The following is a 27,159-nucleotide window of genomic DNA, read 5'->3' on the forward strand; positions in this document are numbered from 1 at the left end:
AGTTACTGGTGAATGAATCATTCAAATGAGGAAAGCTTCGGGTTGTGAGACCATGAGAGAGAGTGACGAGGCGCTAGGAAGAAGCAAATGGAGGACCCGCCACTTCGGAGAGGGCAGGAGACATCCTCTGAGACGTCAGCACGCGTCCGAATGAGGCAGAGGGTTTGCTGTGACCCACTTTGATGGGTCTACTCCAGGGCTTTTGAATCCGTAGGGTGGGTGGGGCTGGGAATTGGCATTTCTGACAGGTTCCCAAGTGCTGCTGCTGGTCCTGTGACCAGATTCTGAGCCTGTCTGTTCAGTAACACAGCAGTGCCTGTTTGTTTTAGGTGGTGGTTGATGCACGTGATCTCTGTGAAGGACAGGAGCTCAGGTGGAAGAGAAAGTTTCTGTTTTAGTGTTGCTTTTTTTTTTTTTTTTTTTTTAAAAGATGTGGGTATTTTCAGCTGATTGATTTACTTAGTACTGAACTTCTCGGACATTAGAAAAGGAAGAATATTTTGATTAAAAATTTTGTATTTAGGAGATTTCAGTTTGGCTACTGCCTATTCATATGCTTTCCCCTGTTGATACCTAATAGTCACAAAGGTTTTTTTAAAATAAAACCTAGAATATACTTTATAATATAAACCATGAATATACTTTTATAATGAAAATTATAAAACACAGTGCAGTTTTTAAGATGGTATTATGGTCTTAAGAGCAAATTATGGAATGAGAAAATAAGTGCTTTTGTTACAGGAACTCAAGATCCCAGCTGAGAACTGTCATTTAAAAATATTTTTTTCTAATTTTCTCTAAATTTAATTTTATTTTTTCAGTGTTCCAAGATTCATTGTTTATGCACCACACCTAGTGCTCCATGCAATCCGTGCCCTTCTTAATACCCACCACCAGGGTCGCCCAGCCCCCCACACCCCCCTCCAAAACTCTCAATTTGTTTCTCAGAGTCCATAGTCCCTCATGGTTCATCTCCCCCTCCAATTTTCCCCAACTCACTTCTGCTCCCCTTCACCCGTTATCTTCTGTGTTATTCCTTATGCTCCACAAGTAAGTGAAACCATATGATAATTGACTTTCTCTGCTTGACTTATTTCACTCAGCATAATCTCTTCCAGTCCTGTCCATGTTCATACAAAAGTTGGGCATTCATCCTTTCTGATGGAGGCATCATTGTATATATGGACTATATCTTCTTTACCCATTCGTCTGTTGAAGGGAATCTTGGCTCTTTTCACAGTTTGGCAACTGTGGCCATTGCTGCTATGAACATTGGGGTACTGATGACCCAGTACATCTTTTATCTTTGGGGTAAATACCCAGTTGTACAATTGCAGGGGCATAGAGTAGCTCTATTTTTAATTTTTTGAGGAATCTCCACACTGTTTTCCAAAGTGGCCGTACCAACTTTCATTCCCACCAACACTTATTTACTGTTTTGTTAATTTTGGCCATTCTAACTGGTGTAAGGTGGTATCTCAATGTGATTTTGATTTTAATCTCCCTGATGGCTAATGATGATGAACATTTTTTCATGTGTCTGTTAGTCATTTGTATGTCTTCTATGGAGATGTGTCTTTTCATCTCTTTTGCCCATTTTTGACATGATTATCTGTTTTTTGAGTGTTGAGTTCGAGGAGTTCTTTATAGATCTTGGATATCAGCCCTTTGTCTGTAGTGTCATTTGTGAATATCTTCTCCCATTCCAGGGTTTGCCTCTTCGTTTTGTTGACCGTTTCCTTTGCTGTGCAGAAGGTTTTGATCTTGATGAAGTCCCAAAAGTTCATTTTCACTTTGGTTTCTTTTGCCTTTGGAGACATATCTTGAAAGAAGTTGCTGTGGCTGATGTCGAAGAGGTTACTGTCTATGTTCTTCTCTAGGATTTGACAGATTCCTGTCTCACGTTGAGGTCTTTTATCCATTTCGAGTTTATCTTTGTGTGTTGTGTAAGAGAATGGTCAAGTTTTATTCTTCTATACATAGCTGTCCAGTTTTCCTAGCACCATTTATTGAAGAGACTGTCTTTTTTCCACGGAATATTTTTCCCTGCTTTGTCAAAGATTATTTGACCATAGAGTTGAGGGTCCATATCTGGGCTCTCTACTCTTTTTCCACTGGTCTATGTGTCTGTTTTTGTGCCAGTACCATGCTGTCTTGGTGATCACAGATTTGTAGTAAAGCTTGAAATCAGGCAATGTGATGCCCCTAGTTTTGTTTTGCTTTTTTTTTTTCTCAACATTTTCTTAGCAATTCAAGGTCTCTTCTGGTTCCATACATATTTTAGGATTGTGTTTGTTCCAGCATTTTGAAAAATGCCAGTGAAATTTTGATTGGGTCGGCATTGAAAGTATAGATTGCACAGGGCAGTGCAGACATTTTAACAATGTTTATTCTGATCCATGAGCATGGAATGCTTTTCCATCTTTTTGTGTCTTCTTCAGTTTCTTTCATGAGTGTTCTGTAGTTCCTCAAGTACAGATTCTGTACAGATTCTTTACCTCTTTGGTTAGGTTTATTCCCAGGTATCTTATGGTTCTTGGTGCTATAGTAAATGAAATTAATTCTCTAATTTCCCTTTCTATATTTTCATTGTTAGTATATAAGAAAGCAACTGATTTCTGTGCATTGGTTTTGCATCCTGCCACATTACTGAATTGCCGTATGAATTCTAGTACTTTGAGGGTGGAGTCTTTTGGGTTTTCCATATAAAATATCATGTCATCTGCCAAGAGAGAGAGTTTGACTTCTTCTTTGCCAATTTGAATACCTTTTATTTCCTGATTGCTATTGCTAGGACTTCTAGTACTGTGTTGAACAAAAGTGGTGAGAGTGGCCATCCTTGTCGTGTTCCTGATGTCCATGGGAAATCTGTCAGCTTTTCCCCACTGAGAATGATATTTGCTGTGGGTTTTTTATAGATAGATTTTATGAAGTTGAGGAATGTTCCCTCTCTCCCTGTACTTTCAAGCATTTTAATCAGGAACGGATGCTGTATCTTGTCAAATGCTTTTTCTGCAACAATTGAGAGGACCATGTGGTTCTTCTCTCTTCTCTTATTGATTTGTTCTGTTACATTGATTGATTTGTGAATGTTGAACCACACTTGCATCCCAGGGATAAGTCCCACCTGGTCATGATGAATAATCTTTTTTATGTACTGTTGGATCTTATTAGCTAAGGTCTTGTTGAGAATTTTGGCATCCATATCCATCAGGAATATTGGTCTGAAATTCTCCTTTTTAATGGGGTCTTTGCCTGGTTTAGGGATCAGGATAATGCTGGCTTCATAGAAAGAGTCTGGAATTTTTCCCTCTGTTTCTATTTTAAGGAAACAGCTTCAGGAGAATAGGTATCATTTCTTCTTTGAATGTTTCGTAGAATTCTCCAGGGAATCCATCAGGCCCTGGACTCTTGTTTTTTGGGAGGTTTTTGATCACTGCTTCAATCTTGTTACTAGATATTGGTCTTTTCAGATTGTCATTTTCTTCCTGATGCAGTCTTAGGAGTTTATACTTTTTCAGGAATGCATCCATTTCCTCTGAGTTGCTTAACTTATTGGCATATAACTATTGATAATAATTTCTGATAATTGTACTTATTTCCTTGGTGTTAATCGTGATCTTTCCCCTTTCATTCATAATTTTATTAATTTGAGTCTTCTGTCTTTTCTTTTGGATTAGTTTGGCCAGTGGTTTATTGGTCTTATTGATTCTTTCAAAGAACCAGCTTTTAGTTTCATTAATGTGTTCTACTGTATCTCTAGTTTCTATTTCATTGATCTCTGCTCTAATCTTGATTATTTCCCTTCTTATGGAGTGGGTTGGCTTAATTTGTTGTTGGTTTTCCAGTTCTTTAAGGTGTAAAGAGAGCTGGTGTATTTTGGATTTTAAAGTTTTTTTGAGTGAGGCTTGGATGGCTCTGTTTTCTCCTTAGGACCGCCTTTGCCGTATCCCATAGGTTTTGGACTGCTGGGTCTTCATTCTCATTGGTTTCCCCAATTCATGGAAACCAATGAAGTTTAAGTTCTTTGATTTCCAGGATCCAAACATTCTTGGGCAAGTTGGTCTTTAGCTTCCAAGTGTTTGAATTCCTTCCAGACTTTTTCTTATGGTTGAGTTCCAGTTTCAAAGCATTGTGGTCTGAGAAAATACAGGTAATAATCCCAATCTTTTGGTATTGGTTGAGCCCTGATTTGTGACCCAACATGTGGTTTATTCTGGAAAAGGTGACATGTGTGCTCGAGAAGAATGAGTATTCTGTTGTTTTAAAGTGGAATATTCTGTATATATCCATGAGGTCCATCTGGTCCAATTTCTGCTTGGATGATGTGTCTGTTACTGAGAGTGGCGTGTTAAGATTCCCTATTATTAATGTATTCATATTGATATGACTCTTTATTTTTTGATTAACCATTGACTTATGTGGTTGGCTGCTTCCATATTGGGAGCTTAAATATTTACAATTATTAGATCTTCTTGGTGGATAGACCCTTTCACAATGAAGTAGTGTCCTTCTGTATCTCTGACTATAGTCTTTAGTTTAAAATCTAATTTATCTGATATGATAATCACTACCCCAGCTTTCTTTTGAGACCCATTGGCATGAAAAATTCTTCTCCATCCCTTTGCTTTCAATCTGGATGTATTCTTAGGTTCCAGATGTGTCTCTTGTAGACAGCATATGGACGGGTCCTGTCGTTTTATCCAATCTGCAGTCCTGTGCCATTTTACGGGAGCATTTAGGCCGTTCACGTTGAGAGTGATTATTATCATGTTGATATGTTTTTATTTGCATGTGAAGTCCTTGTTGCTATAGATTGTCTCTGTAAATTTCTGTTCTATGTCACTCTTGGGTTCTTTCTTCTTTTATAGAACCTGCCTTAATATTTCTTGTAGTGCCAGCTTGATGGTAAAATACTCTTTTAAACCTTGCCTGTCATGGAAGCTCTTTATCTCTCCATCTATTTTGAATGTCAGCCTTGCTGGATAAAGTATTCTTGGCTGCATGTTCTTTTCATTTAGTTCCAGCCCTTCCTGGTTTGCCAGGTTTCTGCGGACAAGTCTGACATTATTCTGATGGACCTTCCTCTATATGTAAGGAATCTCTTCCCTCTAGATACCCTCAGAAGCTCTTGTCTAAAATTATGGTTCGTCAGTCTCACAATTAAGTGTCTTGAGGTCTTTCTAGATTCGTTGATTTTGGTTGGTGTTCTTTCTGCCTCTAGGACCCAAATGCTTGTTCCATTTCCCAGACGGGGAAAATTTTCATCCAGAATTTGTTCAACTATATTTTCTAATCTTCTTTCTTTTTCCATCCCCTCAGGGATCCCAGTAATTCTGATGCTGGAACGTGGCATGGCGTTATTTATTTCCCTAATTCTGTTTTCATGGCTTCTAAGCTGTTTGTTCCATGCCTCCTCCTGATCCCTTTTCCTCTATCATTTTTGTCTTCTAGATCACTAATTCTATCTTCTGCCTCGGTTACCCTAGCTGTTAGAGTATTTAGATTAGAACGGATCTCATTGATAGCATTTTTAACTTCTGCCAGCTTAGCTGTCACTTTTGTGCCTAAAGATTCTATGTTGTCATTAATGGTTTTCTCCAACTTATCTATTGTCTGGATAATTATTACCTTGAATTCCCTTTCCGACATACTGTTTATTTCCGTATCCAATGGCTCTGATGGAGAGGGCACAGTCTCTGAATTTTTCCTCTGTTGGGTGTTCCTCCTCCTAGTCATTTTGGTGAGAGGTGGTGGAGGGGATGTGTAGTTGAACATATCAACCACGATCCAGGCAAGGTGCAGCCTGAAATGTTTCAGAGCAATAGAAAATCACCACCAAAAAGAAAGAAAAAAGAGCGAGAGAGAGAGAGAAAAGAGAAAACCCAGCCAGAATGAGACCCAAAAGTAAGATTTATAAGGTATATAAACAAAAACAAACTAAAAGATTGACAGAAGTAAATGATAAGAAAAAAAAAAAAGAACCCAGCCAAAATGAACCCCAAGGATAAGATTTATAATATCAGAACAAAAGCAAGTACACTGAAACACTGACAGAAGAAGAAGATGGGAAGGTGGTTATAAATCCTCGATGTGGGCTAGGAAGGTTATTTTGTATCTTCCTGGGTATATCTTGATATCTTCGTTAAAGGACTTAACTTTCCAGGGATAAAGGGAGATTAAAACTGGTTTATATATAGGGGTAGTATTGATTAGGGAAAGCAGATTACCTTGAAGATTATATCTATATGTATATTAAAAAAAATAGAAAAGAAAAATTAAAACACAGGTATATGTAGGAAAAAAGTTCAAGTTAAAAGGTTATTATTGAGTATGTTGTATTAAACCTCTAGTTGTAATGGTAAGTAGGTTAGAAAAATTAAAAAGAACAAGAATTGTGAGAACAAATTAAAAAGAAACTTGTATCTATGAAGTATACAGGTGTTAGAATACCAGGAGCTTAAGATATTGTTTTCCCTTGATATTGGGGTTTTATAGTTTTATGGTAACCCTGTGGTGGTTGTCCTCTCCTTCTTTTGGCTTGCTTTCTTGGGGAAGCACCTGCCGTGTTATTTTTCAGTCAGTCTTGCTTGGGTTGAGTTGTCCTTCCCCTGTCAAGGCGGGGCTGGGTTCTGTGGAAACTGGGTTTTTTAAGACTTTTGTTCTCTGGAGGTTTTTGTTCTTTGGTGACTTTTCGCAGCAATTGAGAGGTTTAGTGGAAAGCAAACTGCACCCAGACCTCCACCTGAGAGAGAAGCCTCAGTCTGCTCCCCTCTGGATGGCCCAGAACACACAGACTCCCCGTCTGCAAACTCCACTGAGCCGTGCAGCCTCCCGCAGGCGCTGTGTACCCCCAGCCACTGTCTCAGGGTTCGCCTGAGGCACCCGCTTCTCTCTGTACCTCCCGTGTTACTAAAACCACGAGTGATACTGGTCCAGGGAGCTCATTTCTGGTGGTTGCCTTTGCCAGGACAGCTTGTCTGGGGTTCAGGCCCACACATGGTGTGCTCAGTCCCCATGGTTGTGCAGGTCAAAGAAGGCTGCCGCTGAGGGAGCCGGACCAGAGGTCGCGCCAGGTTCTCCCAGGCTCAAGCTGGGAGTGTCCAGACACTCTGCTGGTGGCCGCAGGCCGGGATCCTCAAGAGTGCTGGCTGACGCCCACACCAGACTCTCTCATGCATGGCCGGGAGTGTGCCCAGCTGAGTGGTGGTGCAAGCAGTGGCCAGGGGCTCTGGGACCATGGACTGGAGGCACCACCACATTCTCTCTGGCAGAGGTGGTCGCTGGCTGTGGCTCTCCTGGGTCTGTAGGCTTAGGCCCGTGCCCGTGACTGCCAGATTCCATCAGTTACCCCTTAAGATCTTTTGCTCTTGTTGAGTGCCTTCAACCAGATTCCAAGCTAATGCTTGTCCCCAAGCACAGGGCACTTTCGAATTGGGGTATTACTCTCCAGTGGGTCACTTCTGGTGGCTCCCTCCCCCTTCCGCTTATCCTCTGATACCCATCCGCTCGTTCCCACTCAGCTATGGCAAATATTCTTAACTGATCATAGGACCCTTTCACGCCAACTGTATATACAGTCTTACAATTCTTCTCAACACTGCATTTTAGATGACAACTATCTTTCTGATGTTGACATTGGAAATCCATTTTAACCCTGAGCCCTATTAGGGCTCTGTAGTTTGAATACCTATAATTTTACCGGGTACTCGATGTTAAATGAGTCCTGTTTATTCCATTGTTGGATAGCTCTCATGTCATAGGATTTTACTTTATGTTAAGATGAATTTCTTTTTTACCTTACATTGTTCCTAGTTTTGCCTTCAGAACCACATATAATAGTGTAATTTGTCTTAAAACTCTCCTGCCTTCTGAAGTCATCATTCCTCTAGGTTAAACATCAGCATATTTGTACTTTCTTTGTTATCAAAATGGACGTACACATTCTGTTTCCCACTGCCTCAGACGCACATGTCAGTCCTCGTCGTGCGCGGGCTTCCGCGCCGCTCTCCCTCCTTGCCTCTCCCTTCACGTCTCGGCAGACGCACTCCAGTCTATCTCGGCGGACGCGCTCCGGTCTATCAGTGCGTTCTTAAAATGCGATTCCTGTTTCTTTCTGGAAAGACTACTTCAGCAGATGCTTTACTGAGGAAATGTTCATTGAGTCTGTTTTTATAAATAGCACTGTGCAAAATTACATAAAATTTTAAGTAAGTATAATATATATTCCTGACTTGTAAGAAATTTCCAGCCTGTTTGGGGACAGAAAACACAAGACATAAGTAAAAACTAAAGTAGTAGACTTTAAATAATCATTTAGGGCAAAAGTATAAGAGATGGAGTGAGCTCGGATTGTGAACTGCCATTTGAATTATTTAAGCAAATTACAGTGAACTCAAAGAAACGAGTAATAAGCTTAATAGATGGTGATTTCCAGTGGTTACTTAACTTTTAACTGTGTTACAGATTTTACCTATGTTATTCTAACAATAGTGCTGTTATTTGGGTGTCATCTAAAATGGATGTGAGTCCGTTCTGTGAACGAGAAACCCAACTTCAGAGACATGAATCCATAGTTAGCATAACCTAGGTTAAAATCTGAGTCAGGCTGGGGGCACCTGGGTGGCTCATTGGGTTGAGCCGCTGCCTTCGGCTCGGGTCGTGATCCCAGCGTCCTGGGATCGAGTCCCGCATAGGGCTCTCTGCTCAGCGGGGAGCCTGCTTCCCCCTCTCTCTCTGCCTGCCTCTCCGTCTACTTGTGATTTCTGTCTGTCAAATAAATAAATAAAATCTTTAAAAAAAAAAATCTGAGTCAGGCTGATGCTGGAATTTATGTTCTTGACATAACATCTTACTGCTCATAAAAGTATGCTTTCATGGGACTTTGCAGATGAGGAGGCTTTTTGTAGGCAGAGCAGAAGGCGTTCTAGCGACCAGGGATGGCGGGAGATAAGGTTGTAGATATGCAGAAGGTTGGTTGGTAGGTGGTTCGGCTGGAGAAGAGAGCTCATGTTGAGTTGAGGAAGAGCAATTTTGGTCCCTCTTGGGGAAACACTTGAGTACCGTGCTGTAGACTTGATACCGTGATAGCCATCAAGCTACAGGTAGCTTAAGGAATGAAGTGTTTTGTTCAAACATTGTGTTAAGTTAGCTGGTTTTACAGTAAACTTCACATCAAAGTTGTCAAGATTTGCCAAATTTCAGAATGTTTTATAATTTTGAACTTCAAGTATATGGAATTAGAAAATACAAAAAGGGAATAGAGGAGATGGGATGTGTTCAGGGAAGGAAATATGTTTTCCCTTTGTGTTCTTTTAAAACAAGTTTATTTCCAGACTTCCAAAATATATTATTTGTCTTCTAATAGGGCATTTTCAGATGAATATTTTGTCTTTGCTTCCGCATGGTTTTGTGAGAAGGAAATGAGCAGTGGAAAGTAGCAAGTGATAGGAGTCGTCAGTCCCACATGCTTGGCTTCCAGTTGCTCACCATGTTGTCATATTTTACTCAAGAACATTTGCAACTACCTTTGAAATTTCCAGAAATACACTTAAAAAAAAAAAAACCAATGTAAAACAGTATTTTGCCTGTTTTCAAAGGAGATGTTAGTTAATGTAAGATGAAAGAGGTATGGATGGGGACGTGAAAATAGGAATTAAAGACATTGACTCTGGCTAGCTGTAAAATCGATGTCCAGACTGGGGCGCCTGGGTGGCTCAGTGGGTTAAGCCTCTGCCTTCGGCTCAGGTCATGATCCCAGGGTTCTGGGATCGAGCTCCTCATCGGGCTCTCTGCTCGGCGGGGAGCCTGCTTCCCCCTCTCTCTCTGCCTGCCTCTTTGCCTACTTGTGATCTCTCTCTCTGTCAAATAGATAAATAAAATCTTAAAAAAAAAACCGAGGTACAGACTGACAATAAAGTAAATAAAGTAAAGTAAAAATGTTTTCAAGTAACACTGGGTAGTGAGGAAAGCATTAGACGAGGTGCCACGAGACTTATTTACTGTGCTTGCTCCTCCACAAGCTTCTGAAATTTACATGCCAAATGATTTGTCCTTGAGATTACAGCAACTTGGAACTTTTTCTAAAAAACAGTGGTCTTCCTGTAAAGATTAAAGGATGCTGCTTATTAAAGTGTTAAAGACTAGTTGCTGGCACATAGACCATTTCCGTGTCATTGTATTTTTTTAAAAAATATTTTATATATTTGTGAGAGAGAGCACACATGCAAGCACACCCAAGCAGGTGCAGCAGCAGGCAGAGGGAGAGGCAGGCTTCCTGCTGAGCAAGGAACCTGTCCTGGGATCTTCCTTTTTTTTTTTTTTTTTTTTTTAGAGATTTTATTTATTTATTTGACAGACAGAGACAAGTAGGCAGAGAGAGAGGGAAGCAGGCTCCCCGCTGAGCAGAGAGCCCGATGCGGGGCTCAATACCAGCCATCCTGGGATCTTGACCTGAGCTGAACGCAGGTGCTTAATTGACTGAACCACCCAGGTGTCCCTCCTTGTCATTGTGCTGAGATGTGGAGAATGGTGCTGTAGAGATGAGTACTTATAGGGCTCTTACTGTGAGAGCTTACCTTACTGTGAGAGCTTCTCCCCTTTCACAGGAGGCCAGGAAAGGATGCAGTGGGGTTGAGGAGGGAAGAAAGATGGTCCCCGTAGAGCACTTGCTGGTAGAGCGCCTAATGAATATGAAACCTTTCCAGATTAAAGATGTCTGTTCTCCCTAAATCGATCTGTAGGTTTGATGCCATCCCTTTGAAAATCCCAGCAAGGGTTTCTTCGTTTTGTTTTGTTTTTTTCCTTCTATTCAGGTGAAAGTATTATTGTTAGGCTACCCTCCCTTAACAACTCTAGCTCCTGCTTCTCTTTGTGGAGCTGCATTCAGGCCTCAGGCTACTGGCTTGGCCCTAAACAGCTCTACTTAGGGACACAATAATACCATCTTATTTTCAGTGTTTTTGACAGCTCATATAGGTTTTTCATTTGGAGGATTTATTTATTTATTTAAATATAAAAATAAGCTCGCTCCAAAGTTTATGTGGAAATACAGTGAAACTAGAGTGGCTAAAATGGTTTTTGAAAAAGGAGAATAAAGTAGAAGAAAACATCAGAGAGCATCTTCTGGACTTAGGGTTTAGTCCTCCTCCTTAGTGAGGAGTTCTTAGATAGGACATTAAAAATTGATGAAGTGAACTTTACCAAAATGAAAAACATGTACACTTCTTAAGGAGCAGGTAGGAGGCCAAAAGGCAAGCTACAGAATGGGAGAAAATATTTGCAAACCATATGTATGATGAAGATCCTGTATCTCTGATATATAAAGAACTCTCGACACGATCAAAAAACTTCAACTAATCCAGTTATGGAATGGACAAAAGACACAAAGAGACATTTTGCCCAAGAGGAGATACAGATAGCAACTAAACACATAAAAAGCTGTTCAATATTAGGCATTAGAAAAATGCAAACTAAAACTACAATGAGATATCAATGAGAAGATGTTAGCACTGCTAAAATAACAAATAGTGATAATACTAAGTGCCAGTCAGGATGTGGAGAAAGTAGATCTCTCACACATTGCTGGTAGGTATGTAAAATGACTTGGCTACTCAGGAACAGTTGAAAGTTTTAAAAAAAAGTAACATGCACTTACCACGGGACTCCGTGATTACATTTGACGACATTTATCCCAGAAAAGTTAAAACATATATTCACAGAAAAACCTGTACCTGAGTGTTCATAGTGGCTTTCTTTGTAATAGCAAAATACAAGAAGCAGCCCGCAAGTCCTTGAGTGGGCGGCGGGTTGCACACCTCCACTGTACCTGCTGTATGCATACAAGGGAGTGCTCCTGGCAGGAGGAGGGGCAAGTGGTACTAATTGCGCACAGCAGCCTGGGTGGGCCTGAAGGGTGTTACGCTGAGTGTCAAGAATTAAATCTCAAAGTGTATGTACTACATGGTTCCTCATACCTAACTTCTTGGAATCTCAGAACTGCAGAGTTAGAAAACAGATGAACGGTGCCCAGAGGACAAGGTCAGGGACAGGATGGGGAGTGAGGTAGCGTGTGGTTGTGTAGTTCTTTGTGGTGATGAAACGGCTGTGTATCTTGAATGTGGTGGTGGTTTTATGAATCGACACCCAGGATAAGATTGCATGGGACTACACACATGTGCATGTGCGGATGGAAAAAGGATACAGACTGAGAAGGTCTATAATCTACCCTTAATGTCTCTGTGTTGGCTTCCTGGTTTTGCCATTGTGCTGTGGCTGTAATGTATGTTGTTAGCAGTGGAGAAGCTGGGGAGAACGGTGGACTCAGTGTTCCATTTATGCAATTGCCTTCGGGTCTGTAATCATATCAAAATGAAAAGGTTTTAAGAAAAAAATAACTCTATTACTTCCTTTTCTAAAGTCTGAAAACCAAGCCCAAGAAAGTCTCCATCGTGTCATACCTGCAATTTGTGTAAATTTGGGTGAATTCATAGATTGCTAAATTTGCTTAGGCTCCTGGCCTTCTGGGAAGTGATTTTTCTTACCCTCTATAAGGCTGCAACCTGTAATCCACGTACTTGGTTGTCATTGGCAGATAGATGATGTGCAAATCACAAGGTAAGCTGAGGCCACTTAGTGAAACAGTCAGTACTGAAGTAGGTCTAGGACTGAGCCCTGAAGAACTTTGGTATTGTGAGATTGGGTAGGGTAGGAGTGGCCAATAAAGCATACTAAGAAGGAACATCAGGAGGAAATAATAAGTGTTGGATAAGGCATCTTATGGAAAATCAAAGTAAATCATCTTCCCCTTTATGTTTAGTTACATTAATGTCTTAGCTGGTGCATTTCAAACATGTATCTTTTTTTGTGGATACTAGTGTCCTGGGTATTAGGAGTGGGAGTGAGATCTGCTATTTAGTAAGTAATATGGTTTTACTTACTATTTAGTAAGTTATTTATTTTACTTACTATTTAGTAAGTAATATGGTTTTATGTAAGTACTAGTACATTCTTTACATTCAGTTAACTGTCTTTTGAAAAAAAGACCAATTTCAAGAAAATAACTTCTGCTTCACAGTTGTACCCAAGTTGGACAAAAATTTTTAATTTTGTAAATTCATTCACAAGTCTTGTTCAAAGAGTCCTGTTTTACCAGTATCCTACCTACTTTCGTGGGTGGGAATGAAATATGCTTACCTGTAATAATAGAGAGCAGTTGAATGACAACAAAAACAGGTTTTAAAAAAAAGCAAAATATAATTTTTTAATATACCTAAGCACTGTGGAAATATAGAATAAGAGAGTAAAGAGGAGGTGAACAAGTGAATCAGGAGGACCTCTAGGAAAAAGCCAGTCCGTGGTAGGAAGTAGATAGTTCAACAAATGGAATTAGCTTAGCTGAGGAGGAGGACCAAAGTAAACAAGATATGCAAAGAATGACCATTAAGATTCAGAAGTAAAGTTTTATCATTATTTTAACGTTCAAGGTATCACTTGAATACTTAGAAAAATACAATATAAAAACATTGTTATAAGAGTATATCCATTTTTTAAATGCTTTTAATAGAATGGCTGGTTTTGGTAGTCATTAAATACTTTATTTTTGATCTGTCACCTCAGGTTTGAGACTTGCCATGGATGCACTTTGATTTTCAGCTAAAAGTCTGAATACCAGCATTTCCATTTTTGATTTCCTGAATAAGAACTTTGCATTTTAAGAGTGTCTTTCTTTTCAATCATTTATTTGCTTAAATGCAAAATTTATGTAAGAGATTATTTCTAACAACTAAACGGTATCATGTAGCATATGTCTGACTCTGGTTGATTAAAGTACAAGCCAAATGTTGGGTTATAGTAAAGCAAGCTCTAATTATAGGTTGAGAAAAAAACCCCAACTTATTTCTAAATATGTTAATTAAACTCAGCAATAGGCTTGGTGTTCCAGTAGTCAGCTACAACATCAAGTGTGCTAATAATAATGAAAGACACAAAATCCTACTAGAACAACAAAAAAAGTAAGCTTGATCTGGTTAGAATGGTATGTTTGATTATCCTGTGATGTAGTTTTAGATGACAAAAATGGAAAGATGAGAATATTTGTGGTGTTTTTAAAGAATATGTAAATAATCAGAATGTTAATTCTGATACCAAAATGTTACCAGCTGGTATTGTGTGTTCTTCAGTAGCCAGGATCTTACCTTGATTTCTGTTTCTCCTATAGGTTTTATAATATCACCATTTTAAGAGTGGTGCTCATGCTGTCTCCAAACTAGAAGGACCTTATTAGAAACTGCTTTGATAGCGAAGGGAAAGTCATTGATAGTGGGCAGATTGTTTTGTCACAGAGGTCAGTGATAATATAAAGTATTTAATGCTTTACGCTTGTTGATTAGTAAGAATTAGATATGCATATCTGGGGAGAGAAGTTCCATTATTTTAGATCACCTATCATTTTACAGTTCTTAGTGGAAATAGGTGTCCATACAATTAGGTAATGGTAGAATATGAAACTGGTTTTTAAAAATGGAGAATTCTCTCAGGGCGTCTGAGTGGCTCAGTTAAGTGTCTGACTCTTGGTTTCGGCTCAGGTTGTAATCTCCAGGTTGTGAGATCAAGCCCTGTGTGGGGTCTGCACTGGGCATGGAGTCTGCTTGAGATTCTCTCTCTCTGTCAAAACAAACAAACAAAAGAATTGTCTCTCCATTTTAAACCCTTCATTTAAAAAAAAAAAAAAAGATATAAAAATAACAAACTTTTCTTTATTGGCTCCACTCTTAATAGTATTAGATGTTGTCTTTGGTAATTAACATTAATAGTAATCATTGATATGTTACTGGCTCATGACTTATTCCAAACTTTTCACCCAGAGGAGGAAAGCGTGATCTCTGCCTTTTTGTACTACTTGCCATTGATATTCAGAGGATCTTCATTAAAAAATGCTGTAAGGGGATGCCTGGGTGGCTCAGTGGGTTAAGCCGCTGCCTTCGGCTCAGGTCATGATCCTGGGGTCCTTGGGCAAGGAGCCTGTCTCTCTTTCCACCTCTGCCTGCCTCTCTGCCTGCTTGTGTGCTTTCTCTCTCTCTCTTTCTGACAAATAAATAAACAAATATTTTTAAAAAATGCTATAAGATTTCATTATAAATAGACTTTTTTTTTTAACAGCTTTACTGAGATGTAATTCACATACCATACAATTGAGTCAATTAAAATGTACAGTGATTTTTAGTGTATCCACAGATATGTTTAGTCATCACCGCAGTCTGTTGTTTTTTTTTTTTTAAAGATGTATTTATTTATTTGACAGAGATCAAGTAGGCAGATAGAGAGAGAGGAGGAAGAAGGCTCCCTGTTGAGCAGAGAGCCCGATGTGAGACTCGATCCCAGCACTCTGGAATCATGACCTGAGCTGAAGGCAGAGGCTTTAACCCACTGAGCCACCCAGGAGCTCCACACCTTAGTCTGTTTTAACCATTTTCCTCACCTGTACAGAAACCCTGTACCCTAAAGTTCTCACCTCCCTGTTCCCTTATTTCCCTAGCCCTAAGGAACCATTAATCTGTCTCTCTCTGTAGATTTGTCTATTCTGGACATTTCACATCAATGGAAAGCTAATGGGTGTCTCTCAATGGACTTCTTTCACTTAGCACATTGTTTTCAAGGTTCAGTCCTGTTGTAGAGTATACTAGAGTGTACATCTCAGTTTAACCAGGTTGTCTGGTAAAACTAAAATGCCAGCATTTTCCAGAGATTTTTGACAGAGTCCATAGTGTGCCATGGGATCACAATTATACACAGTACAAGCCAAAATTAGTCTGTCAGGAAATGATTGAGTCTCAAGAGAAAAAAAGTGGACTGATAGCTCAAGATGACCCAGGTCAGATGACCTAGGTTTGAATTGGAAGAATTATCAGATAAAACCTTTAAAAGAGTATTTACTTTAAGCATACTTCATGAAATAAAGGAAAACATTTAAAATGAATGAGATGATAGAAAATTTCAGTAGTGAAATAGGAAAAAAACAAAATGAAACCTTCACAATAGAAAAATACAGTATCTCAAATAAAAATTCACTGAATGGCATCTGTATCAGAAAGGAGACTCATAACAGAAAGTCAGTGAAACTGAGTGTAGATCAACGGAAATTATTCTTTGCAAACTAGACATGGAAAGATTGTAAGAATGAACAGATAAGTGATGAAAAGATGTAACATATGTAATTGGAGCCCCAGAAAGACAGAACAGAGCAGAAAAAATAATGGCTGAAGATGTCCCAAGTTTGGAGAAACATAGGAATTTAGAGAATCAACAGTCACAGCAAATCAAAACAATATAAATTTGACAAAGCACCTCCAAATCAAAGTATGGAATACAAAGGATACGAAAAGTCTTGAGAGCATCTAGAGGAAAATAATGCTTTACATACTGGGGAAGAACAATCTGAGAGAGCTCAGATTTCTCATCAAGACCACAGGGACTAAAGAATAATTGAACAAAATGTTTACAGTACTGGAAAGAAGAAAACTATCAACCTAGAATTTTATATCCAGTGAAAATTTCCTTCAGGGATGAAGTTAGAAAGAGAATATTTTTAGATACATGAAACCCAAAAGAATTTATTACTCAAGACCTTCCTTATCAGAAATGCTAATTACACATTTCAGAATGAAGGAAATGTTAGCAGAAGGAAATGTGGGGCTTCAAGAAAGAAGAAAGAGCATAGTAAATGGTTTTAAAAAATTGTGTGTATACAACACTTTTCCTCTTAAATTCTTATTTTTTTAAAGATTAAAAATATCTATTTATTTTTAAGCAATCTCTGCATCCAGTATGGGGCTTGAACTCACAACCCTTAGATGAAGAGTTTCATGCTTCACCAACTGAACCAGCCAGGTCACCCCTCTCTGGGGTTCTTTAAAACATTTGACTGTTTAAAGAAATTTGTTTTGGTAGATAGTCAGTGAGCAAATTTGTAATATGTATGACAACTGGAACATAATGGATAGAGATAGAGCATAAGCAAATTCTGGTATAATTATAGACCTTTAAACATTTTTTTGGGGAAAAAAGGAAAAAATCCTATGAGACAAAAAGAATAAGTGACTACCATAACATTTAAAAAAAAAAGTGATTTACAGGGGCAAGAAAATGAATTTATCATCAGACAATTCAACAATAAAGGTTTATGACTGAAAAACAATGTGTTAAATATTTATGATGTCCCAGAAAAGAGAACACAAACATAATCACCTTTCAGGTATAAAGAACACTCACAAATGTCGTCAACTTGCAGGAGCCTGGGGAATGTTGATCCCATGAATTCTTCCTGAAGAATCTAGTAATCTGTTAGAGAATGAGCTACAGACAACCAAAATGACAGGCAGACATCAGCTTAAGGACTGGAGTTGCTCATTAAGTAGCTGTAGAAGTGAAAACAAGAAAAGTTAAGAGTGAGCGGGAACAGCATTTACGGCTGTTTGCTCTTGGAATGGACATAGGCTGCAACCATAAAAGGTGGTGACAATTGGGAGAATTTGTACACATTTTTTTCAAAGTGTTTTCAGTCATCAAATTTATGGTGCTGGCATAAATAATGTTATTTTGAGATTGTTGTGTGTGAATGTGAAATAAAGCAAATGTGTGATTATGGGGTACTCCAGTTCACTTCTCTTACCCCCTGTGTCCTTAAGAGTCAGGCCTGTTGGTGCAGAAGGAAGGGGACACTGATGTGAGATCAAAGAGGACAAGTATAAACTTTGTAGTTCTGAATTTGAATTGGAAGTATCAGAATGAGCTACTGAGGTTTCCATAATTTGCAAGGACTCCTAGAATTTCCTGAAAACTTCTCTGCAGTTTATGATATGGAGAGGGTACAGATTAAACTCAGCCAAGAGAAGAAGCGCATAGGGGAGAGTTTAGGAGAGCGCTGGTATCATATAAGACTGATGAATCACTGACCTTTACCTCTGAAACTAACAATACATTGTATGTTAATTAATTGGATTTAAATTTAAAAAAAAAAACACACAAAAACAGAAACCTTTACTTCTGGCACCTGCAGGTACAGCCTGGTCCTGCGACCCTACATCAGATAGGGAGTGCAAGGTGAGGAGAGAATTATTTCATCTTACCAGCATCCTCCCTCACCTCCTCTTTCCCCAGGAAAGTGGAATGTACAAATTCGTACATGTTATCTTGAGCTAGGCCTAACTCAGGGATCCTTTTTATCACTGTTACTGCTTTTTGTTTTGTTTTTGCCTTGAAATTTACATTGCATGGTATACCAGCCTTTTAGTAATGGTATCCATATGCCTCTGATTTTCTGTGATCTTATTTTTACTCTTTTCATTTTGAGCATCTCTTATGTGTGCAGCAATTAGTTGCGTTTTTACTTGCTGATCTAAAAAAAAATCTCTGTCACTTAAATACTGCATGGAATAGGGTGTCCGGGTGGCTCAGTTGGTTAAGTGACTGCCTTTGGCTCAGGTCACAATCCCAGAGTCCCGGGATCGAGTCCCACATCAGGCTCCCAGCTCCATGGGGGTCTGCTTCTCCCTCTGATCTTCTACTCTCTCATGCTCTCTTTCACTCTCTCTCTCAAATAAATAAATAAATAAATAAATAAATAAAATCTAATTTTAAAAAGCACTGTGCAGAAAATAGAAAGTACTAAATAAGCCTTAGGTGTTATTTTTATCAGGACAATATAGAGATTTAAAGAAGTCTGACTAGGAATAGAACTGTTAGTATGTTGTAGATTTAAAAAATAGTAACAATACTGTGAGCAGCTATACTCCAGTAAAATTTTGAAAATGTGGATGAAATGTGCATTAGAAAACCATAAGCCTCTACAGTGTACTCATGAAGAAATAGAAATCATGGAATAACCCTAAAAACGTTTAAAGAAATCTAGTAATGGGACATTTTCCTTCCACAAGACTTCAATCTCTTATATCTTTAGGCATTTTGTACCTTCCCCCCCCTTTATTTTTAACATTGAAATACACATGATAAAATTCACACATGGCAAATGTGCTGTGCTGAGTTTTGACAATGGATACACCTGTGTGGCCATCATCACAGTCAAGATGTATAATGTTTTTATTACCCTGAAAATCGCCTTGTGCTCTTTCCCAGTTAAGCTCTGTTTCTCCAGCCATGAGTTGCTCTTGTTTCTGTCCCTATAACTTAGTTTTTAACCTGTTCTGGAACGTCTTATAAGCAGAATTCTACATGGTGTATTCTTTTCTGTCTGATGTGTTTTTATCAACATATAGATTTTTGAGTTTCATTCAGTTTGACGTATATGACAGTAGATGTTTCTTTATTGGTTGGTAGTCTTCTCTTGTATAAATATATGATAACTCGTCCACCTCCCTGTTGGTGGCCATTTGAGGTTTATTTCCCCCCATGGTTTTGAGCTATTGCAGACAGTATAGCTGCTACAAATGTTGTTTTATGGATAAAGTTTTCTTTTACTCTTAAGAAAGCAGTAATTGAATCCTGTATAAATTATTTCAGAAAATTTGAACATTTTTGAAAAATGTAACCCCTTGATAACAAAACTTGCGAAAGATAGGGTTTATAGAAGAGAGTGTTTATAGAACAATATTACTTATGAATATAAAAGCAAAAATCCTAAAGAGAAAAACAATCAAATTCAGCAGTATAGATGTTATATTTGTCAACACTAATAAGACAGACTGATTTTTCAATTTAATTTCTCTAAGATTGGATGCTTTTTATTTTTTTTTTATTTTTTTTATTTTTTATTTTTTTTTTTTTAATTAATTTATTTGACAGATAGAGATCACAAGTAGGAGAGATGCAGGCAGAGAGAGAGAGGAGGAAGCAGGCTTCCCGCCGAAGCAGAGAGCCCGATGCGGGACCCGATCCCAGGACCCTGGGATCACGACCTGAGCCGAAAGCAGAGGCTTTAACCCACTGAGCCACCCAGGTGTCCCAGATTGGATGCTTTTTAAAATAATGGCTTTTATAATTGTAGTTGTGTGTTCTGTCCTTTAGGGGCACATGATATAGTGGTGCATCTTTATAATCAATGGAATTTTACACTCCGTGATGCATGGTACATTTAAAAAAATTGTCATGTGTGGGTTTCATTCTAGGATGCCAGGAAGTTCCAACATTAGAGCATCTATTAGTGTAATAAACTATATTAATAAACTTAAGGAGGAAAACCATAAAATCTCAGTACTAAAAGTAATAAAATTGAATATCCATTCCTGATACTTTTAGCAAATTAGGAGTTGAAGATAATTCTTATAAGCTGATTCTGAATTTCTACTGAAAATCTAAACCAAGGATCATACTTAATGGCGAAACATTAGAAACATTCCCTCTAAAATTGAAAGCAGAATGAGAATGCTTCTTTGAAGAAAATCCCATTCACAATAGCAACAAAACTGTAAGGTACCAAAAACTATAGGTAAGAAAACATAGATACATAGTTAATAAAAGATAAGTAATAGCTATATGGATAATAAAAGTTCTCTGCAGAAAACTTTCAGTATTATTGAAAGATATACAAGAATACTCAGAAGTGAGATACACTGTATACATGGATGGGAAGAGTCTTCTTATAAAGACACCAGTTCTTTTAGATTAATTTATAAAATCATTGTGATTCCCATCAAAGTCTCTGTGTGTCCTATTGAACATACTCAGTTGATCCTAGCATTCATCTGGAAGAGCCATGACATTTTAAAATCCTGGTCCGCAGGAGTAAAGAAGTCATTACAGAGCTTTCATAATTAAGATAGTGTAGTATTTGTCCAGTTATAGGCATATACATAGGATGATCGTGTATCTCAGTTTATGCTTATTGTTCTGGTGATTATTAATAGTCTTCCTTTTCCCCTGGAGACTGTTAAAGGAAACTGCTTTAGGAAGTTCTGAAACAGACCCACTTGGTTTGCAACCTAAATGGTGGGAGAAATCAGTGGTTAAAGGATGTCGTTCAGTCAGTGCTGTTGGGACAGAAGGAAATGGGATGGGCCTTTATCTCACACTGCATGCAAACTTTTATTCCAGAGAGACTAAAGACTTGAAGTGAAAAGCAAAACTTTGAAACTTATAGGGGAAAATATGGGACAGTATCTGTAGGACCTCTGGGGAAAGATAAGGGAGATTTCCTGGGACACAAACCACAAATTATGAGAGTAGAATTGTGGTTGCCAGGGGCTGGGGAAATAGAGAGAGGTTGGTCAAAGGGTACAAACTTCCAGGTACAAGATGGATAATGTCTTGGGGCACCTGGGTGGCTCAGTCAGTTAAGCTTCTGACTCTTGACATCAGCTCAGGTCATGATATCAGAGTCATGGGTTCGAGCCCTGCGTTGGGCTTGTCACTCAAAAGGGAGTCTGCTTGGAAATTATCTTTCCTCCTCTCTCTGCCCCACCCATCCCATTAAATAAAAAGAAATGAATAAGGTCTGAGAAGCTACTGTATAATGTGGCTGTAGTTGGTAAAACCGTGTTGTATGATTGAACTTTTCTAAGAGATTGGAAATTAAACGTTTTACTGAAAAACACCACCAAAAACAAAAGAACACATGAGGAGTGTGTTAACGCAACAGTGAGAATCCCTTCACGATGTGTATTATCTATCAAATCATCATGTTGTATACTCTAAATATATGATTTTATTTGTCAGTTATATCTCAGTAAAGCTGAAAATAGTGAAAAAGACAAAAACAAATCGTAAATTAGAAGACTACATTGACATTAAATAATTTTTTTACGAATAAGACATTATAAACAATGTGGGAAAATAAGCCCACATGCTGAGAGAAGAGATTTGTAACACATGTAAACTAAGCTTGAGTAAACAGAATTCCTGAATATTAACCAAAACCCAAAAAACAAACAGCACACACACAGTGTAAGAAAATGGCAAAGGATATTAACTGGCATTTTACAGAAGAGGAATGTGAGATGACTAGTGATAATGTAAAAAAGATTCTTAAACTTAGTGGTATTCATGATTATGAAGTTGAAGACGCACATGTCTTTCATCATAGCAGTCCCACTTCTAGATTTGCAGCCTGGAGAAATGTTCATAGATGAGCACTAGGTGCCATTGGTAAAAATATTCATTTCAGAATTTTGTGTGATAGCAAAATAATCCACAATCTAAAATTGTTGAGAACTAAATTCTATAATAAGGAGAACTGATAAATTTGGTCCATGGAAGTATTCCATATAGCAGGTAAAACTAACAGACTAAAGCAATGTATGTCAACATGGGTAACATGTTCTAGCCACAGTATTAGAGTAAAATAATATTTCTAAGGCTATACAGTTTTTGGTATCAGTTATAAAGTTTAAAGACATTAGAAAGATTCATAATCTTATGGTGGTATACATGTCCTAATATAAAATATGTATGGATATAGTAATTGCCAGGGTTGTGGTTGCCAACCTGTGGGGAGTGGGTGAAGGAGATAATATGAAAGGGTAACGGGATACTTAAGGAGCATCAGTACTATCCTGTTAATTATTTTCCATTTCATTATTGTTATAAATATAACTTATTTGTCTACTTAATAGTTTCTATTTGTCTACTTTAATAGTTTCTATTTTTAAAATACCCTGAAATATTATTGATGATTATGAATCCTTTCACTGTTTTCCTTTTCTATAATTCCTTTAGTCCTCTTTAAAATCTGAGAATATGCCAGTAGCAGTATGTGTAGTGACTATACAGCTTAATATTTTTAAAAATGAAAAATAAAACACATTCTTTATACTCCTCTAAAAATGGTTTAGGTAATTTCTAAGGTTCCTTCTAGCACTAAAGTATCCTTCTTTGATGTTTCCAAACAACAGAAAAAATCTTTTTTTAAATACACCATTCTGAGACCACAGGATAAATTCAAACATTGAGGATAATGAAGCCAATTTCCTATTAAAGTTGTTTTCAGTCCATCTATCTACTAGTCTCTGTTAAGTAGTCATCTATCATCTTCAAGAGGTGTCACCAAACTTTTTCTGAAGAGGCCCAGTAGGAAATATTTTAGGCTTTGAAGCCCACACTGTCTGTAGTCAGAACTACTCAGCTCTGCTGTTGTAGTGGGAAAGCCTGCCATACATAATACTTTTATAAGTGAATGGATGTGACTTTATTTATAATAAAATTTTATTTGCAAAAATGGGCAGTGGGATGGATTTGGCCTCTAGGTCAGTATTTGCCAACTCATGATGTTCAACACACAAATTACTTCCATAGTATTATCCTTTCATTACAGATAGGAGGCATAGAGACCTTAAGTGGTATCATTCAGGTTAAATTAAAGGACCCTTATGTAAGGAGACATACCTACAGAAATTCTGCCAAGGTCAATCTCAAAGAGATTACTGTCTGTCTTTTCTTTTAGTTTTATGATTTCAGGTCTCACATTTAGGTCTTTCATCCATTTTGAGTTTATTTTTGTGTGTGGTATAAGAAAGTGATCCAGTTTCACTCTTTCGCATGTAGCTGTCCAGTTTTCGCAAAGCCATTTATTGAAAAGACTATCTTTTCTCCATTGTATATTCTTGCCTCCTTTGTCATAGATTAGTTGGCCATATAAGCTTGGGCTTATTTCTGGGCTCCCTGTTCTGTTCCACTGAGCTGTTTTTGTGCCAGTACCATACTATTTGCATTACTGTAACTTTGTAGTATATCTGGAAATCTAGGATTGTGATATCTCCAGCTTTGTTCTAAGTATGTCTCCTCAAGCAAGGGAAACAAAAGCAAGAATAGACTGTTGGGACTGCATCAAAATAAAAAGCTTTTGCACAGCGAAGGAAACCATCAACAAGATGAAAGATAACCTGTTAAATGGGAGAAGATACTTGTAAATGATAATATCCAGTATGGGGTTAATATCCAAAATATACAAAGAAGTCAACCAACATAATAACAAAAAAACCAAGCAGTCCAAAACAATAACAACAACAACAACAAACTAAAAAAAAGGGGGGGTGATTTTTTTTTTTTCAAAAGAGTACTTAACAATGGCCAAGAAGTACATGAAAAGATGCTCAACATCAGTCACCATCAGGGAAATACAAATCAAAACCACAATGAGATGTTACATCATACCTGTCAGGATGGCTGGAATAAAAAAAGATAAGAAATAACACGTGTTGGTGGAAAATATGGAGGTTCCTCAAAAATATTAAAAATGGAGATACCATATGATCCAGTAATTCCATTCCTGGGTATTTACCCAAAGACACAAAAACACTAATTTGAGAAGATATGTGCACCCTTATGTTTATTGCAGCATTATTTGCAGTAGCCAAGATACAGAAGCAGCCAAAATATCCATTGATAGATGGATGGACAAAGAAGATAGGGTGTGTGTGTGTGTGTGTGTGTGTGTGTACATATATACATATATATATATATGGAATATATATAATGGAATATTAACCATAAAAATAATGTTTTTGCCATTTGTGACAAAATGAATGTACCTGGAAAGTGTGCTAAATGAAGTAAGTAAAAAAAAAGATAAATACCAGGTGATTTCATTTATGTTTAGGTCTAAAAAACAAAACTAATGAACAAAGAAAGAAAAAAAGTAGACTCTTAAATTCAGAGAACAGACTGAAGGTTGTCAGAGGGGAGGTGGTTCGGGTGATGGATGAAATAGATAAATGGGATTAAGAGGTACAGACTTCCAGTTATAAGATAAATAAAGAAAGAGATGAGGGAAAAAAAGGTGACCCTAACCACATGGTAATAGAATTGTTTTTGTATATATGATGTTCATAGATGATTTTTTTTCTTCCTCTACATGTAGAATATATCGAGAGGGTCTGATCTCTTAGTTTTTTGGAATTCATCTTTAGATGGTGATTAAAAAAACTTGTTGCAGGGTCTTTATAGGAATCATTTTATGTATTTTTGCCAAGATTTGCAACCCTTTTGTTTATTCAGATGTAGAAACAAATACAAAAACTGGTGTGATATAATTTGTTGTTAATTAGATTTGGATATCTTAGAAGCTTTTGACTTAACAGCTATAAATAGCTTTATATAACATAAATTACTACTAAGCAGTTGTGTCAGTTGTATTTCAAAGAAGTTTTATGAAGAAATTTCTTTGCAGTTACTTTGACCGGAAATAATTGAAAATTTATTTATTTACATTTACATTCCAGGTCTAGGAACTATATTTTTCCCTCTCCAATTTCACGGGCTAGAGGATAGTACATTTTGTGTATGTCAAGTAATTACTTCTCTGTATACAGAAAGTAGACCTATCATGGTCATATTGGAATCTATGCAAATCTAAATTAATCTAAATTAATTTAACCTGAATGAAAACTGCCTGGAAGGGGGTGCTGGGTGGCTTAGTCAGTGATGTGTCTGACTCTTAGTTCAGTTCAGGTCATAATCTCAGGGTTGTGATTATCAGGCCCTGTTGGGCTCCGTGCTGAGCATAGGATCTGCTTAAGATTCTTTTTCTCCCTCTCCCTATGCCCCACCCCCACTTGCTCATGTGCACACACTTTCTCTCTCTCTCTCTCTTAAGAAAAAAAAAAAGATGAAGAACTGCCAAAAAGCATTTTTTTTCAGAACACTGAAAGTACATGTGTTTATGAATGTTTTCATATGAATCAGAGCCAGGATTTGAGCCCATAAAGTAGTTAAGTAGGTTTTCTTAGAGTAAAAGTAAACTTTTAAAAGAAGTTGAAGTTTTCAGATGAATTTTTATCTTACCAAGTAAATAGTTATGTTTATTTTTCTCAACTAAAAATTGAATGTGTCTGTCTTTTCAGGGACATCAAACCTGACAATATATTGATGGATATGAACGGACATATTCGATTAGCAGATTTTGGTTCTTGTCTGAAGCTGATGGAAGATGGAACGGTAAATAAAGATGAATCAAGTTATTTTGTCCACAGATATCTCCCTTGCTACTTGTCCTGTTTTTAGAAACTATTTATATTTTCTAAGTATCCATCCATCCATTTGTCTTTCTGTGCTCCACCTTTTCCCACAATGGCATTAGGGATACTTAATAAGGTTTGTATACAAAGTCCAATGCCATTTTTCTTTTCTTTTTTTTTTTTTAAAGATTTTATTTATTTATTTGACAGACAGAGATCACAAGTAGGCAGAGAGGCAGGCAGAGAGAGAGAGGAGGAAGCAGGCTCCCTGCTAAGCAGAGAGCCCGATGTGGGGCTCGATCCCAGGACCCTGGGATCATGACCTGAGCCGAAGGCAGAGGCTTTAACCCACTGAGCCACCCAGGCGCCCCTCCAATGCCATTTTTAACTGCTTATATTAATGATGTTATGATTGATACAGTGTGTCTTTTATGAGAACCTTATTTGTTTTTTTCTTTAGCTGCACTGTTTATTGTACTTGAGGTATTTTCACTGTTTTAGAGAGGTGAATAAAACAAGTCCCACATGGGAGAAGAAAATGTGATTCCTTCTTCACCTTTATTTTTTTAAATCTTCTTTCCTAGTTGTCTAGTTTTTTTGAGGGACAATATTCAACAAATGAATGCTTTCATCAGAACATTTCTATGTGAATTTAGTTTCACATTCCCATTTGGTTTACTTCTACTAACCCTTGGTCCCTCATATAAACTTAAAGGATTATATGTCCCAATTTTATTCCTTGTTTTGTTTTGTTTGTTTTTACTTCAGTTTCCTGGCTGTATAGCACAGATCCAAGTATATGTAATTTCACTTGGCAGAAATTATTTTGGAAAGCAGTTTAGTATAATATATTCTAAAGGCCATGAAAATGTATATTATTTTGGACCAGTAATTGGACTTCTGAAAATGTATCCTAAGGAGATAAACTTTCAAAAAATTGGGTTTTATGACTTCTACTTCTAGCCATAATCAAAGGAGTAATTGGTACCAAATTGTCCTCTCACTATAAAAAACTGTAAAATTGTACATAATATATGGGACATCTGTTTTCAGGCAGTGGACAACAGGCAGCGTAAGACTGTTATCTTTGAGAGAAATGAATTCATGAGATGTACCTTACCATTTCCCAGTATGGGTACAGTTTGCTGGCTCTTGATGCAGAAACCTAGTGTTAGAGGTGAGGGTAGCAGTTCTCCAGAGCTGAGTTAGTTAGTCTGCAGTGTTTAACACTGGAGAGAAGGAAGTTTTTCAGAGAGAG

General features: G+C 37.7%; 1 protein-coding gene across 16 annotated transcripts in view; it reads left to right on the top strand.

Annotated features, from left to right (window-relative positions):
• The window catches only part of CDC42BPA (CDC42 binding protein kinase alpha), a 336,405-nt gene that overhangs the window by 132,223 nt on the left and 177,023 nt on the right, over positions 1 to 27,159 (top strand). For all 16 annotated transcript variants that reach the window (XM_059145519.1, XM_059145527.1, XM_059145524.1 and 13 more), the window contains exon 6: positions 25,788 to 25,881. In XM_059145519.1, the coding sequence (XP_059001502.1) occupies positions 25,788 to 25,881 (94 nt within the window). The remainder of the gene's footprint in view (positions 1 to 25,787; positions 25,882 to 27,159) is intronic.

Source organism: Mustela lutreola, chromosome 14 (genome assembly GCF_030435805.1).
Source record: "Mustela lutreola isolate mMusLut2 chromosome 14, mMusLut2.pri, whole genome shotgun sequence".
Taxonomy (NCBI): domain Eukaryota; kingdom Metazoa; phylum Chordata; class Mammalia; order Carnivora; family Mustelidae; genus Mustela; species Mustela lutreola.